This window comes from Mesoplodon densirostris, chromosome 3 (genome assembly GCF_025265405.1).
Source record: "Mesoplodon densirostris isolate mMesDen1 chromosome 3, mMesDen1 primary haplotype, whole genome shotgun sequence".
Classification (NCBI taxonomy): Eukaryota; Metazoa; Chordata; class Mammalia; order Artiodactyla; family Ziphiidae; genus Mesoplodon; species Mesoplodon densirostris.
In genome coordinates this window covers 161,592,613-161,610,040 of record NC_082663.1, presented here as the reverse complement: position 1 = coordinate 161,610,040, position 17,428 = coordinate 161,592,613, and the positions used below count along the sequence as shown (strand labels likewise).

Here is a 17,428-nt window from a genome sequence, read left to right as displayed (position 1 = left end):
CATATGAATATCCAGTTGATCAAGCACCAGTCATTGAAAGAACTTTCCTTTCCCCATTGAATTGTTTTTGCACCTTTATCAGATCAGTTGATCCTATATGTATGGGTCTACTTCTGGACTCTGTATTCTGTTCCATTGATCTATTTGTCTATCTTTATGTGAATATACAGTGTCTTACTGTAGTTGTATATAGTAGATTGTGAAGGTCAGGCAGTGTTAGTCCTTGTTAGTCTTCTAATTTTGTTCTTTCAAAGTTGTTTTGGCTATTCTAGGTCCTTTGCATGACCATATAAATTTTGTAATCAGTTTATCACTTTTTACAAAAAAAGTTTCTTGAAATTTTGATTGGAATTGCTTTGAATTTGTAGGTCAATTTGGAGAGAATTATCATCTTAACAAAATGGAGGCTTCCCATCCATGAACTTGGTTTCTCTTTCCTTCTAGTTAGGTCTTCTTTAATTTTTCTCTGACTTGTTATATAGTTTTCAATGTAGAGTGCTTGACCATCTTTTGTTAGATTTATTCCTAAGTATTTTATACTTTTTGGTGCTGTTGTAAATTGACTCATTTTTGAAATTTCAAATTCTTTCTTGGTAGTATATAAAACGAATTTTTGTGTATTACTCTCATACCTTATTTTCTTGCTAAATTTATTAATTCCAGTAGTAGATATTCCAGTAGATGCCTTGTAATTTTCTATTTAAGCAGTCATCATCTGCAAATAGAAATGGCTTTATTTATCCCCTTCTGATCTTTATGCCTTTTAACTCTTTTTCTTGCCTTGTTGCAATGTCTAAGACATTTGAATAAAAGTGGTGACTGCCTTGTTTGCAGGGGAAACTTTGACCTTTAAGTTGATATTGGCTGTAGGCTTTTTTGTAGATGAGATGCTCTCTATTATTTTGAGTAAGTTTCCTTCTTTTCCTAGTTTTATTTATCATGAATAGATATTGAATACTGTCATTTTCTTTCCTTTTTTTTGCATTTATTGGAACAATCACATTGTTTTCCTTTATTCTGGTAATGTATCACATATTCCCCTGTTAATATGGTGAATTATATTAACTAATTTTTTATTAAACCAACCTTGCATTCTTGGAATAAACTCTCTTTGGCTATGATGCATTTTCCTTTTTATATTAGAGTCTATTGAAAATATTTTGTAAGATTCTATTCCAATATTTTAAGTTGGATCCTGTTGTTAATATTTTGTCAAGGATTTTTATATCTATATTCAAGAGGGTTATTAGTCTGTGATTTTCTTTTTTTGTAATGTCTTAGTCAGGTTTTGGTATTTGAGGATACTAGCCTTAGAGAATGAATCCAGCCATAATCTTTCTTCCTTTTTTTTTTGAAAGTTTGATGAAATTAATTTTATTTCTTCATTGTGCATTTGATAGAATTTTCCATTAAAGCCCTCTGCATTTTCTTTGGGGAATACTTTTTGATAAATTCAATTCCTTTATTAGAAATGAGCTGTTCAGATTTTCAATTTCTTCTTGTGAAGTGGCATTTTCAGTAAATTTGTCCATTTCGTCCAAGTTTTTTAATTTGTTAGCATAGCATTTTCTTATTATCCTTTTAATGGGTGTATTCTGAAGTGATAACCCCTTTTTCATTCTAGGTAGAGGTGATCAAGCTGTCTAGCTGGGGATGGGGATGAGGGTGGGAGTGGGTATCAATTTTGTTGATATTTTCAAAGAACCAGCTTTTGGCTTTGTTAACTTTCTCTGTGTTTGTGTTCTGTTTTATTGATTTCTGCTCTTATCTTTATTATTTTCCTCCTTATTTACTTTTGGTTAACTTTGCTCTTTTTTTTTTAAAGCTTCCTAAGGTGGGGAAATTTGTTGTTGTTGTTGTTTTAATTAATTTATTTTATTTTTGGCTGTGTTGGGTCTTTGTTGCTGTGCACGGGCTTTCTTTAGTTGCGGTGAGGGGGGCTACACTTCGTTGCGGTGCATGGGCTTCTCATTGCGGTGGCTTCTCTTATTGTGGAGCGCGGGCTCTAGAGCGCAGGCTCAGTAGTTGTGGCACACGGGCCACAACTACTCTGCGTTGCTCCGCGGCACGTGGGATCTTCCCGGACCAGGGCTCGAACCCGTGTCCCCTCCATTGGCAGGAGGATTCTTAACCACTATGCCACTGGGGAAGCCTGGGAAAATTGTTTTTAAAGCTTTGTCTTTGAAGGGCTTTGTTCGATTTATTTAATAAACATTTACTAAGACCCTATGAGTCAAAGACAAGTAGGGCAAATTGCTTACAGGATAGTGGACATTGATACATGTCTACAATCTGTTATCAGAAGTGGCACATCATTTGATTATTAGTCTCTTTGGATAAGAAAGCTTACAACCATCACTGCTTAATGTTTTCCTATATGTTCTTCATTTTTGAGTATCTGTTATTACATAATTAAAAGTAAATTCTTCCATGTTAATGACATGCTCCAATTGTCCTGTTCTGTCTTACAGATAATTTATTGTTTGTAATCAACTCCATCAAGCAAGAGATTGTAAACCGAGTACAGAATCCAAGAGAGGAGAGAGGACCCAACATGGGACAGAAGCTTGAAATCCTCATTAAAGATACTCTTGGTAAGAAGAATACTGGATAAACTAATAACAACTAATAACGTATAGTGTAAGGTATATGATTCAAGGGAATATTCAAAATTATTTTAAGGAAAAACTCAAGTGCTCTCATTGTAGTTACCTCCCTTTATGAGAAGATTTGTCTTTTGAGAGTTAGCATTCATAAACATGTTCTGCTGGTTACCACGATTGATTGATTGATTGATTGATTGATTGATAGACAAGAAGTGATTTATCAGGACGCTTACTAGGCTTACAAGTGGGCAGGTGAGCGTTGCGCTGCCCCACAATTTATTATTTAGACTTCATCACTGAACTATTTTAACACTTAGGAAAGATAAACTTCTAGCAACTTTAACCTTCTGTGGGGAAAATAAAGATCCCTGACCTTGTCAATAGAGGTTCTTACCTATTTGTTTTACTCTTTCACAGGATTCTAACAGACTTGATTATCTGGTTTTCCATCCCTGAACAGATTATACCACATGGGGAAGAACAGAGAGGCAGGCATCCAGAAGTCAGGCAGAGTGATACCTGACAGGGAGGGTAGAGGTAGCTAATGTAGACAAAGACATGCAAACCCTAGGGGCCCCAGGAGCTTGGCTGCCGTAGGAACAAATCACCCTATGATCAGTGGCATCCCAAGGGCAATACAGCATAACACAAGCCATGAAAACCCTGAAGCATCATAAAATTGTTTCAGCTATATTATATGTTCTTTGTTTAACAGTTTTTATTCTAGGACTGTCTCTTAAAAACTGGTTCTTACATAGTTGTTGTGTAGAGTAGTAAATTTCACTTACCTGAGAATTTTCTTCCAGTTCATTTTTCCCCAGGATGCTGACTGTATATTGAATCACGTCACTTAAAAGAATTACAGCTTACTTTTCAATCATTAATTAGTTATTTACCTGAATTTTAGAGTGCCAAACACTATAATTTAAAAAATTTTTTTAATTGTAAATATCTTAGAATTTGTTAAGACAATTTTTCTGACTTCCAGTTATTATAAATTCATTCATTCCACAAAATTTTTTCAATGCCTACTATGTTGCCAGGTGTTGGGGGATACAGGGATTAAGTAGAGACTTGGTTGCTACTCTTCTTAGATGCTTGTAGTCTGAAAATGGAAGGCAAAGAATAGAAAACCAAAAATAATAATAATAACATTGTGGTAACTGCTATGAAGAAATCAACAACATGCTTAGATGCAGTAGAGTGAGCAAGAATATTTTATTTCTACTTATACAGAAATGCTCCTGTATACCAAATCTGCTACCCAAATCATTGCATTTTCTTTAATTGAAAATAAATACACATTTAATGCTTCCATGCACTTAGTAAGTTTCTTATGGTTTTTGAAATATCTTATTAATTTTTCTTGTCAGCGTTGTGTTCATACTGAACGTAAAATATACTAGTGTTTCTGTAGGGCAATTTGGAATCATTAGTAAAATTAGCAAGGCATATAGATTTTAACCCTACAATTTCATGAAATTTGACAACTTTTATGTTTAAAGGCCAAAGGAGAAGATCTAAAAGAGAGATTAAGAGATGAGAAAAGAGAATTCCTTAGTCTAGGAAGGGATAAACAGCTAGCATTTATATAGTACTTATTATGATCCAGGATCTGTCTACTCAGATTTAGTGATTTACTTCCCCAGTTCTGTGAAGAAGGTATTATTATCCTGGTTTTACAGCTGAGGAATTGGAAGCCCAACAAGGTATTAAGTAACTTGCCACAAGTCCTACAGCCAGCAGGTGGCAGGACTAGGAGCTAGAAGTAAGTGCTCCTAGTTGCAAGTGCTTGCACTGTACCCATGGATCATCATCACTTGGCCCTGTCATCTGACACTCATCTCTAGATAGTTTCTGAACTGTATAGTTCCCAAGTGGCCCACTAATTGCCTCATCCAGTAGACTTACTTGAGAATTTATTTTTCTTGACATTCTGTGTAACATTTGATTCTTTTGAGCATTTATCTTCATTCTTAAAACATTTTCTTTATCTTAAGGTACTTTAGGTTCTGCATGCCTTGTTTCCTATCTTTTTACACACAAAATGCTAGTGGTTTCTCTGTGGCTCTAGCAATACCCACTGGTCATGTGCAGAAATTAAGATATGTTTTCAAAAAACAAAAGCTCATTTAGCATAATGGTTAAAATCAGAATATTTGAAATCAGTTCTAGATTCAAGTCCTGGCCCTGCCACTTACTACCTGAGGACCCTAGGGAAGTAACTTCACTTCCCTCAACCTAATTTTATTCATCTATAATATAAAATGTGGACAGTTGTGTGGATTAAATGGAAAGAGTGCATGTAAAGCACTTAGCATACTGCTGAACACAAATTCTCAATACTTAGTATTAGTTGTTGATGTTACCATATTACATCGTAAACATTTTTTAATTAATTTATTTATTTATTTTTAGCTGTGTTGGGTCTTCCTTTCCATGCGAGGGCTCTCTCTAGTTGTGGCACGCAGGGGCCACTCTTCATCGCAGTGCACGGGCCTCTCACTATTGCGGCCTCTCTTGTTGTGGAGCACAGGCTCCAGGCGCGCAGGCTCAGTAGTTGTGGCTCACGGGCCTAGTTGCTCCGTGGCATGTGGGATCTTCCCAGACCAGGGCTTGAACCCGTGTCCCCTGCATTGGCAGGCAGACTCTCAACCACTGTGCTACCAGGAAAGCCCACACCGTAAACATTTGAATTTTTTTCCTTAAAAGAATTTTATTTCTACATTGTCTTCCTGTGTTAGGTAGAGAGAGGAATTTAATGTTATAAGAAAAAATTCTTCCTGCCTTTTTATTTTTTAACTTAAAGGTCTTATATATTGATAAGTTTGTGTTTTCCCTTTGTACCTGATTCTCAGCTTTACCAGATACAATCCTTGACTCACATTTTCCTGCCTTGAGTATTTTAAATATGTTTCTCCATTTTTATTCTGGCATAAAGTGTTGCTGTTGAAAAGCTAATAATTGCCTAATTTTTTCCCCTTATGCCGTTTGCTATTTTTGCCCAGATGTCAACAGGATTTTTTCTTTTTCTTTAAATCCTAGTAATTTTTCTAGACCATGTCTTGGAGTTGGTCATTTTAGGTTGATATTCTCATATACACTCTGTGCTCTTTCAGTAAGTAGCTTCACATCTTTTTAATTTTTATTTATTTTTAAAATTTCTTTATTTAATTGATTTATTTTTGGCTGCGTTGGGTCTTTGCTGCTGTGTGCGGGCTTTCTCTAGTTGCAGTGAGCAGGGGCTACTCTTTGTTGCGGTGTGCGGGCTTCTCATTGCGGTGGCTTCTCTTGTTGCAGAGCACAGGCTCTAGGCGCCTGGGCTTCAGGAGTTGTGGCTCGCGGGCTCTGGAGTGCAGGCTCAGGAGTTGTGGCGCATGGGCTTACTTGGTCCGCGGCATGTGGAATCTTCCTGGACCGGGGCTTGAACCTGTGTCCCCTGCATTGGCAGGCAGATTCTTAACCACTATGCCACCAGGGAAGCTCATATGTTTTTAATATTTGATTTGTTCCCTTGCTTTGGTTTTCTTCTTTGGGGACTCTTACTATTTGTGGGTTGGATCTTCTTTGCCTATCTTCAGTATTTTCTGAAGTATATTCACTTTTTCTCAAATTAAAAAAAAATCTCTTAATTTCTTTCTTATTTTAAAATTCTTTCCCTTTTCACTGCTGTTTCTCTTAAATGTGTTATCTGTTGTGTTTATTTGCGGCTCTTATATCCTTTTAGATTTGTTTTAATTTCAGGAGTTAATTTTTTCATTTTGCTTCTAATTTTTTTTGAGGTGTGATTGACATAACATTATATTAGTTTCAGGTGTAGAATGTACTGATTTGATAATGGTATATATTGCAAAATGATCACCACAGTAAGTCCAGTTAGCATCCGTCAATATACATAGTTACAAAATATTTTTTTCTTGTGATGAGACCCTCTCTCCTACCTGCTTTTAAATATGCAGTATAGTATTATTAACTACAGTCACCATGCTGTACGTTACATCCCCTTCATTATGGATTATAGTCTTTATCATCAAGAAGCACACATCTTTTGTCTTGTTTACAGCTTTTTCCCTGAATTCAATCTTGTCTGATCTCACAATCATGAACGTAACTTTCTTATTATTTATCTTTGCTTGGTAGCCTTCCCTTTTATTTTCAGTCTTTCTGAATTACTTTATATGAGATACATCTCTTTTTAAAAGATCTTAATTAGATTAAAATTAAAATTTAATTTTGATTTGCATACCATAAAATTCACTCCTAGATTTTTATATGTAACTTGTAGTTTGATTTTCTTTATTAGTCAGTCTAGTAGTTTTTCTTCAATGGATGAGTTTAGCTCATTTTTATTTTATTTTATTTTTGGCTGCTTTGGGTCTTCATTGCCATGTGTGGGCTTTCTCTGTTTGCGGTGGCTCCTCTTGCTGCAGAGCACGGGCTCTAGGCTCACGGGTTTCAGTAGTTGTGGTGCACAGGCTCAGTAGTTGTGGCTCGCAGGCTCTAGAGCTCAGGCTCAGTAGTTGTGGTGCACAGGCTCTAGGGCACGTGGGCTTCAGTAGTTGTGGCTCGTGGGCTTGGTAGGTGTGGCTCGCGGGCTCTAGAGCGCAGGTTGTGGTGCACGGGCTTAGCTGCTCTGCGGCATGTGGGATCTTCCTGGACTAAGGATCGAATCCGTGTCCCCCACATTGGCAGGCGGATTCTATTTTTTTTTGGGGGGGGGGGCTGTGCTGGGTCTTTGTTGCTGCGTACGGGCTTTCTCTAGTTGCAGTGAGTGGGGGCTACTCTTCGTTGCGGTGTGTGTGCTTCTCACTGTGGTGGCTTCTCTTGCTGCGGAGCACAGGCTGTAGGCTCATGGGCTTCAGTAGTTATGGCTCGTGGGCTCTAGAGTGCCAGCTCAGTAGTTGTGGTGCACAGGCTTAGTTGCTCCGCAGCATGTGGGATCTTCCTGGACCAGGGCTCAAACCCATGTCCCCTGCATTGTCAAGCGGATTCTCAACCACTGTGCCACCAGGGAAGCCCGGCAGGTGGCTTTTTAACCACTGTGCCCAGGGAAGTCCCAGCTCATTTTTATTTATTGATGTATGTTTGGTTTTATTTCTGTTATCAAAAGAGCTGTTAGGATTTGTTCATATGGCTTTCTTGTCTTTTTATGTCATTCACTGTATGATCCATTATTATTATAGTTTCATTTTGTATGTGTCCTCTGATTATTTTCAAGCTCTACATTTTTGTCTTGCAGGTTCACTTTTTAGCTAATAACATGTATACTTAATTTTTTTCTCAACTTTTCATTTAAGATATCAATCCTACAAGAAAAGTAGAAAGAAATAGTCCAGTGAACACCTGCGTGTCATTCCGCTAGATTCACCAACTGTTAATATTTTTGCTGCATTTGCTTTATTTCTGCCTCTGTGTACATTTTTTTCCCTATATATTTGAAGGTAGCTTATAAACATATGAGTCTTCATCCATAACTACTACTTCAGCATGTATTTCTCAAGAACAAGGACACTTTCTTACTTAGACACAATACTGGTTTAACTTCCATTGATGTGACATCTATATGGAGTCCATATTTAAATTTCTCCAGTTGTCTCAGTAATGTCCTTTATAACCTTTTTGTTTGTTTTTGATCCAATTAAGGATCATGAGTTGCATTTAGTTGTGTCTTTTTTTTTTTTTTTTGTCTCCTTTAATCTAGATCAGTCTCCCAGGCTTTTTTTCTTCCATAAAAAATCCAGGTAGTTGATCTTGTAAAATGTCCCAACATTTGAATTCATCTGTTTGCCCATGATTAGTTACAGTTAAATTTTCTTGGCAAGAATACATTGTAGGTTATATATCCTTCTCATTATGTCAATCAAGAAACAGTATCAGTTTGTCCCGTTATTGGTCAGGCTGTTTTTGATCACATGGTTAAGGTGGTGTCAATTTTCTGTTTTTTACAGTATCTTTTGACTTCTTATGAGCAGTTACTGCATAGTATTTTTCTGCTTCCATCTCCTTTAATTGCTCAGTTTTGTATTACATTTAAAACACGTACACCTCTGTTACGTAAAATCAATATATCATATATCTTTGACCTCAGCTATAGAGGATGAGGAAGATGAAAAAATCAACATACCTGCAGTGTCTCCCACCTTTCCCTCTTCTCTTCCAAGTTTGCTTATTTATCCACTTTTCTTTAAAATGAAGAAAAAGGAAAGCAAAATTGATCCAGTCATTATAAAAATGAATGAAAACATCCTTCAGGTATATATTTTCAGACACGTGGGTGAAGCCCATCCATGAGATGTAGTGAGGTTGGAGCAGTTGGAAGAGACTGGTGGTTTGATCCTTCTGATCTTGTAGGCTCTAATTATGGTGGGTAGAATTATTTTCTGGGCTGCAGTAGCAAACGGCAGAACACTCATCTGGGACCAGTGTCTAGCTGAGAGTCACCCCTGACCCTCAGATTTTCCTACTCCTCACTTTCACATGTGTCTAAGTGTGCCTATTATTCTTTTCTTCAGGTCTCCCAGTTGCTGGGCAAACCTCAGAATTTGTTAACCAAGTGTTAGAGAAGACTGCGGAAGGCAATCCCACTGGAGGCCTTGTAGGACTAAGGATACCAACATCAAAAGTGTAATCAGCCTCATTGGACCACTGGTCAGAAATGTCTGTGTTTGTCACGTTGTTCATTGTAAATTTTCATTCTGTTTTGCATGTCAGTTTAGCATTATGTAAACATTTACAATTAGGTTACATTGTTTTAAGAACTAAGTAGCATAAGTGAAGCATGATCCAAAATACTTGATTATTACATTTTCAGAGCATAAACCGTTGGTTAAAACTGCTACTGGCATCAGAATTGAAACTCATACATTTAAGCGTATGTTTAGATACAGATTACAAAATCTGTTAAGGCAAAACACTTTGGAAGAGTGAAGATAATAGTAAATGCCAAATATTGTGGCAGGTTTATGCTCTGAACCACACAAAAAAAATTGAGGAAGCATTTTTTTAAACAGTCAGTTCAGATTGTTTTTAGAATTATTGCTTTTTGTTCTAATTTTCCACAACCATTAATCTCACTTGTACATGGCACAACCCAGCACTCATGCCCATGTGCCATATTAGATGTTCATTTTCCGAGCTCAATATGGTATATATAAATATATATATAAATATATATATATAATGTCTGTGCAAGTAAGAAAAAAAAGCATATTCTTTGTGCCTTGTATTTTGGGGAAACTATTAAACTGGTAATATTTTGTATCATGAAAACCCTAATGAGGAAAAAAACAAGATATATAGATGGAAAAATTATGGGGTTTAAATGTTTTTTTGTTCCAACTCTTTTTCAAATTTTTTGAATGTATATAGGACTATGTTGAAATGTAGATATATGCCACAGAGTCTGTGTATTGTATAAAAAACAAAACAAAAAAACAAACAAAAAAAAGATGGCTCTAGAAAACTCATATTTCGGTACTTGACCGGAAGAAGACAAATACTTGCACATTATTGCGATTGTTTTATTTTTTGTACCAAAGACAAATGCAACTGATATGGCATACTGCCAGTCTAAGTAAAGTTTTGCACAGCTTACATGATACTGTATGAATGTATGAAAAAAAAGGAGAAAAAAAGAAAAACGAAAAGGTCAGGGTTAGGGATCTTACTGAACTGTGAATTTTATTTCTGTTTGGGTCCAATTATCTACAGAAGGAGCATCCACACATACAGATATTATTTTGCTGTTCCTCTAGTTCGCTTCCATAGTAGATAAATTGGTGGCCATTTAGGTGTCTATAAGTCTTTTTATTTCTGCACTTATTGTAGGAAATTTTAATATATTTCATTTTAGTAAGCTATTGGTAAAATAGTTTTTGACCTTGAAAATTTAAAAGTTTATTTAGCTTATTGTAGTATACTTCCACCAAACAACCAAAATACAGATTATTTTTATTGTATTATGTATATATATATGTAAAGACAGAAAAAAGCTAAAAATATCTAATTCTTTAGTTGCCACTTTTCCAATTGATGTATTATTGTGCATGTAATATTTTCAAAGATCAACACAAGCTTAAAACAAAAACAAAAAGATTTATAGATTTTTATATTTTTGTACAGGTATTTTCAAACTAGCTTCTTCAAACTTAACATGTGACTTATTCTTCTTCTATAGTTTCTAGAACTGAGAAATATTAACACATTTAGTTTTTAGGTGCTCTTTTTTGTTCACATAAAACAGCTTCATTAGTCAGTGTTTTAACTATGTTAAAGCTTTATCTCTTGATGAGAAATTTCTTATGTCAAGGCAACATTATAAACCTTCCCTACAGATCTTTCCGTCCTGTCTCTCTTACTGTTTTATTTTCAAATCTTGTGTTTTGAACTCTGAAAACTGGTAGCTTAAAAAGTATACCTTAAAAAAAACCCCTATTTAGCCAGAAAAAAAAAATACCAAAAATTTCCGACCTAGCTGCTGGGAAAGTATCTACTTCTCCAACTATTTCTCCATTACCCCTTGGAGAATTTATTTTGAATTATATTTTGTCTATACAGTGTGTTTCCTTTTCTGTTATTTTCTCCCTCCCCACCACGCTTTCCCATTTGTAAGTGATAGCACATGAAGCTATAGCTTATAAAGGTTTGTTCGATTCTAAAACACACAGTAACAAGTGAGCAATGTTGCTTTCATGCTTCTTTGACATTATGAAAAAGAAACTCTGAGGATTGTCTTAACACCTTAGCTGAACTGTGTGATGCACAAGATTACCCTGTGTGCTTGGTGGAAATGTACCTGGTTAGTGCATTCACACTAAACAGATAAGCTTAGATCTAATGGTTTAATAGAATGTAAGTTAATTGTTTAAAGTTTTTCATTTTTAGGTGGGAGAAGGCAAAGCACAGGTTTGTAACTTGGAGGTATATGAAGTTTTGACAGAATGTGTCTGGGAAATTGAAACATGTTCCAAAATATGGCAGTTTTGCAATCAGGTGAAAATCACTTCATGATAAAGATTCAGCTGATGAGGTTTATAAAATTGCCCCTTTCTAGCTGCTCTGTTAGGAATTCTGGTTTTTTATACCTTTTTCTTGTCTGCAAACCAGAATTTGATTTTTTGGTCTTGCATTTCAAAAAAAGACTTTGAATCTGTTTAGTAGATTCCATATCCTTGCATTTCAGTGTTTTATATGTACTACTTAAGTTAAATAGGTAAAAGCTTTTAAATAGTTGAGCTTTTTAATGTTGACACTTTATTTTGTACCTATTTATATATGTATGTATATCTTAGAAAAGCACTTTGTTAAAAAAAATTGCATTTTATATGATTCCTGCCATTTGCTGCTAAATCTGGGCTGGTCAGAATGCTGCAGCGATACTTGATCTAAATAAAAACCTGGCAGTAAAATGTAGAGTGAAAGTTAAATCCTCTTGCTGTTTTAACTTTATCATAAAGATGACATAGGCAAGCTGTGCAGCTTTACATTTTAACCAGGGGACTCTGTGGCATTTAAAACCGTCTAGAAATGGTTGTACTTTAATGCCAGTAATAATCTGCTTCCTCTATTGTCATAAAAATATATACGTTTAGTGTATCACACAAACAAATCTTATAAGGGTAACATAAAAACCCCAACAATTGTACGTGTTCTGTTTTTGAAAATTGTGGCATGTATTTTTGGGTGAAGATCATTAGAGAAGAGCTCTCTAAAGGTTTTCTGTGTTCATACATGGTATACAGATAGCTCATAATGAAGTCCAGAATTTTACTTTAAGTGAAGGCATTGTGAATTCACCTCAAATAAACCCATTGTTCCCAAAGCAATTATAAACTTTGACTCTAGTACTACTATGATTTAAAAAAACAAAAAACGTTCTTCCTCTTTTCAGATACACTGGATTCTTTATAGAGTTTGTCTCCATATGAAAGCATGCTGTCCAGTTGTTCTTGTTAAGATCTTGTCTGAGTTTTGAATTGGGTGCCACACTTTTTCAGTCAATATGATTGCTTGTTCTACTGTACCATGTACGATTCTTGTCCTCTCCTATATCCTTCATGACAGATTATGATGTGGCTTTATATTGTGCCTTACTTGTACATTTAAAACAAAACATCTCCATTCCCTTTCACTTCCTAAATCTTTCACTTTGACCTTTTTGGTAAGAGAATCAGAGCTATTATAAAAACATCATGAAGAATTTCAGATGGGTATGGTTTCAAATTCCCTCTCCTTATTGTTATTTTATATTTGTATGAAAGACCAGTTTTGAATGGTCTTTGAATATGAGGGGGAGAGATTAGCAGTAATTTCACTACATCCCTTTTTCCTAACTTTCATGAATTTGTCATACATCTTCTTTCTGATGCTTGACTTCATTTGCTCCTTAGCAATAGTCTGCATTTAAAGAAAGGTATGTTCAGTTCATCAGCTTGAAATTGACTATTTTCATTTTTCCAGACTTTTTTAGGAGGAGAGTACTCATTTTGTTTGTTTTATAAAACAGATGACAAGTCTCTTTAAAAGAAATAGAAGTACAGTACTTTTGAAATACAATGCTGTTAGTTTGGATTTCTTTTTTTATATATAATATTCATACAATTATCTGATGTTTGCCTTCATTAATAAAGCTGTTAGTTTATTCACCAAAATGTCAAGAATGGATGTGCTTTTCTTTATTCCATACATTTCAAAATATTTTAGCTGCTAAGAGTTAGTTAACTTTCTAAGAAACGAAATCAAGTTGCCTTCAGCAGGAATTAACAAAAACTTACGTTCCCTTTCTTTATATAGTCTTCCTAAAATTTTCTTCAAGTATTTTCTAGTTAATTATGTAACAGAATGTTAGCATCTCTCCAAATCTTGAAACTTGAATTTTGAGAACGCATTGAATTATGCTTTCAGTGTTAAAGTTTCAAATTATCCTTCTAGTGAAGTCTATTGTGGAATACCATTTCCCATGGAACTAAGGCCATTTCCACAACTTTGCACAGAACTGCAGTCTTCTTCTTCCCTCGGATCATGACAAATAAGCCTCACACAGTGCCGTAATACTTGTGGATTCTTTTGTAATCTTTGTAATCTTAATAAGGGCATTATGAGAAGATGACTCCATGTTTTTTTAATATTTCAAACACATTGGGATGTAACCATGAATGTCAACTGTAGGAATGGTTGTTTCGTTTTAAGGAATTAGCATGTTGGGGGAAGATGATGAAAATGTACTACTGACAGTTTTACACTTCCATAGACAAGTGGGATTATGTGTTGAAGCATAATCCTCGTGCTTAGTAAACTGACTGAAATTGTAGAAATTACACCTAGGAACTGAATTATGCCAAATTGCCATTTTCCTTTAGAAAAGAGAGATTTGGGGGTAGTGGTGAGGGAATAGAACCTTAAAACTACTTCCGAATAGTATTTTGGAACTGATGACTTGGTGACTAGTGAGGAACATCAAAGTTGGGTATTTCAATGTGCCAAGTTCGGGTGAACTAAGTTTGCCTCTTTCATAACAATGTAAACACAGTGGTGTAGTTAATTAAGTTATGGGTGGATGTGAGCGGGACTGATTACTGTGTCTTGCCCTTCGCCCTTTGTTTTTTTCAGAACCAAATAACAGAAATGTATATGTGTGTACTGTATCTGCCTTTTCACCACATTTTTATGACACTGTATTCCACTGCCTGCTTTTTTTTTTTTTTTAACCTTCTTTCCCTAGGATTTGTCCTATAACTTAGCATTTGTGGTTAACAGTGATACTAGGGCTGACTGCACATAAGACGTCACAAGAGAAGAGCGGAAGGGCAAGAATTCAAAGTGTTTGTTCATACAATGTGGCGACCTCTTTTGCATAGTTACGTAGGATCCTGTTTGTAATGCTATCATAAATATTCTGTAGTTTTGTTCCCCACTCCCCTAACTGGAGCTATGAAACTTTTTATTGGATTCAGTCTTGTCTATTGTCTAGAAAGAATTTTATCTCGTTGACGCATGAGCTGTTTAAAAATTATTCTATTAAATGTTGGTTAATAGTTGTGCAGTTTTTCTTTTCAGAAGAAAAGGCAATTCAAACATTGCCTTTGTTTTCTGTCACCTTCCAACTCCTCAGCACTTCTAGTCAGATACAGATTCATCAGTGTATGCAACATCCTTTGTAATTTAAAATAAAAAAAGATGAAAAGAAAAGGTTTTGAATTGTTTGCCTCATGCTTTCGTCCTTCCTTTTTCTGTTGCTTTTCTGTTGCTTTCCAAGGTGATCATCCACCCTTCAGAATAACCCACTGCAACAAAAATCCAAACTAGAGACAGCAGTGAACTCTTGATCGCGCTGCCCCTCTCTTGGTGTAGTGTGCGAACAGCTAACATTTTTTTTTAACACTTTGGGCTGCTTTTTCAATACTTTAGTTAAATTTAGCTATTACGTAGAATTATTCATTGACAAAAACATTTACATTCTTTATAGTTTAGAGCATAGTTTAGTTTATCCTTATTTCTCCTCCTTGATTCTTTGGCCAAGCGATTTCTCTGAGGGAAAGAAGGTATTTTGAGTCTCTCCTGACTTAAGCCTTTGTATGTGTTTGTGTGTTTCATAATTCTAAGTACGTCCCCAAGCTAGGCTGGGCGTATACATAGAACTGTTAAATCAGGGGACCCGAGTAAACACCACTGTAGCAGTGTGTTCCTTCGGCCAACAAACATTAGTTTAGCACTTTCTCTGCCAAGACTTGTGCTACGTACTGGCCAGAAGGAAACTAAAGAGACCGCCCCTAACGTTTAGTCTGCTGAGAGAGGCCACGTGTGAACAGGGCCACAAAACACCACAAGAGCTGTTAAACACGCAAAGGGTTCTAGGTACGTTACCACAGAGGTATTTGCAAGGACACTGGTACCGCATCAAGTGGGGTATGTTAAGAGAATTGACAGGCTGTGTGCATGACATCCCTGGTCCCTTAAAGAAGCCCTTTTTGCTTCATTTGCGTGACACTGAGGCTGTCAGGAAGCAAAGTGGGCCTAGCCTCTCATGGACTGGTTCTGCTGCAGGACCTGACCTCACAGGAGCCTCTGTCAAAGTCTGGACACTTTCAGGAGCTGGGTGAACCAGCCCTTCCAGTACAGCTCTTAAGAAACCAACCCTTCTGTTAGGTAGCGCCCAGTGAGATGGGCTGTTCAGTTGTCCCTCGTTGCCCACATTGATTTTGTAACCAGGAGAGCACCTTAGAGAGAAAAACATTAGTTGGGAAATACTTTAATATCCCAGCTGAAAGGTTCAGAATAGGAAGAAGGCATTAGAAAGTCCTAGAAGGCTAGGGTGGCATTCATTAAGCCCCTGCTAGGTGCTTTCCTATCAGGGAACTCAACCTGCTGCTCTCTGTGGCCCAGTGAGGTGGGTGATCATGTCCATTTTACAGAAGAGACTAGACCCAGATGCAGGGACTCACCCCAGACCCAGCTTAGATGATACAGAACTCCCAATTTAAATGGCAGTCTGCTTGCAGCACTCAGAGACAATCCATACTCCTCTGTAAGGGACCTGGCCAAGTCACTGGCAATATTTGGATGGATGTCTGTGTAGAAGGGAGATAATGGGCCTAGGGTCTGAAAACCAGAAAGAACTAAAGCCAGAACCTAGTAGATGCAGTAAACAAAAGCTAGTCTCAGGATCAGTAAGTAAAGGTGACGGAAACAAAACAGCATTGGCAGTAGTCAGTGATGGGGAGTGCGGGTCACCAAATTGTATATCTATCCCTCAAAGATGGCCTCTAGCTGAAGGCCTTAGAATTGAGTCTTTTTTGTTAGAATGGAGTATGTTGGAGGGTGGAGAAAAGAGGAACTATGTTTTCTCTAATTGCCTCATGGAGATGCAATTGGCGACTCTTGGTTGCAGAGGAATTTCCAGCAAGTAGCATGATGGGAAAGGGGCTCAAGGTCACGTGGGCCGATCTACCACGTGCAGAGTTTGGGTTTCTTCAGTGTCCTGAACAGGGAGCTTCTACTTGAGGATCCAAAACGTTTAACCTGAAAAATGTCAACCTCAGTTTCTTTAAAAGGTTTTAATCTTAAAATGTCTCCAGGAATGAGCTTAACGGAAAATGTACAAGCTCTGAAGAAAACATTAAAATACTATGAAGGATACAGAAGACGAACAAGTGGAAAGATAGACCAAGTTCTTGAATAGGAAAAGTCAACGGCATAAAACCTGTCAGTCCTCCTAACTTAAATGAACAATTCAGTGCCATCCTGATAAGACATACCAATACGATTTCAAAAAACTAAAGTTCACATGGGGAAAAAAATGGGGTGTTTGATCCTAACAGATACTAAAACACGTAAAACTAATATTAAAACAGTGTCATTTTGGTGAATGAATGAATAGGCCAACAGAATAGAATGGAAAGTATAGAAATAGATTCAGATGTACTTATATTTAATTTATATATTATAAATTATATTAATATTAATTTATATATTATTTATATTTAATTTATATGGTAAGTGTGGCATCTGAAACCAGTGAGAAAAAGATGGATTGTTCAGAAAATAGTGTTGGAACAACTGGGTAACCCTCTGGAGAAAGTAAACTTGGCTCTCTATCTCCCACTGTAAGCCAACACATATTTCAAAATGGGTAAAGATCTAAATGTAAAAATAAAATTTCAAATAAAACTTTTTTAAGGCCCCAAACACCATAAAAGCCAAGTCAAAATTCTGTAGACTAAGAGACAAAGCTCATTTCTAAGGGCAGAGCCTCTTAATATCTAAAGAACTCTGGGAGCTGATACGAAAAAGACTGACAACCTAATACAAAAATGAGCAGATAGTAA

General features: G+C 36.3%; 1 protein-coding gene across 3 annotated transcripts in view; it reads left to right on the top strand.

Moving 5' to 3' along the window:
* Positions 1–10,429, top strand: part of CREBRF (CREB3 regulatory factor) — a 57,772-nt gene extending 47,343 nt beyond the window's left edge. For 2 of the 3 annotated variants that reach the window (XM_060092524.1, XM_060092525.1), the window contains exons 8-9: positions 2,472–2,594; positions 9,119–10,429. In XM_060092524.1, coding sequence (XP_059948507.1) covers positions 2,472–2,594; positions 9,119–9,234 — 239 coding nt within the window. In that variant the 3' untranslated portion in view covers positions 9,235–10,429. Of the gene's footprint in view, positions 1–2,471; positions 2,595–9,118 lie in introns of those variants that run through there. The other variant, XM_060092526.1, reaches the window with a different exon arrangement.
* The last annotated feature ends 6,999 nt before the right edge of the window (positions 10,430–17,428 follow it).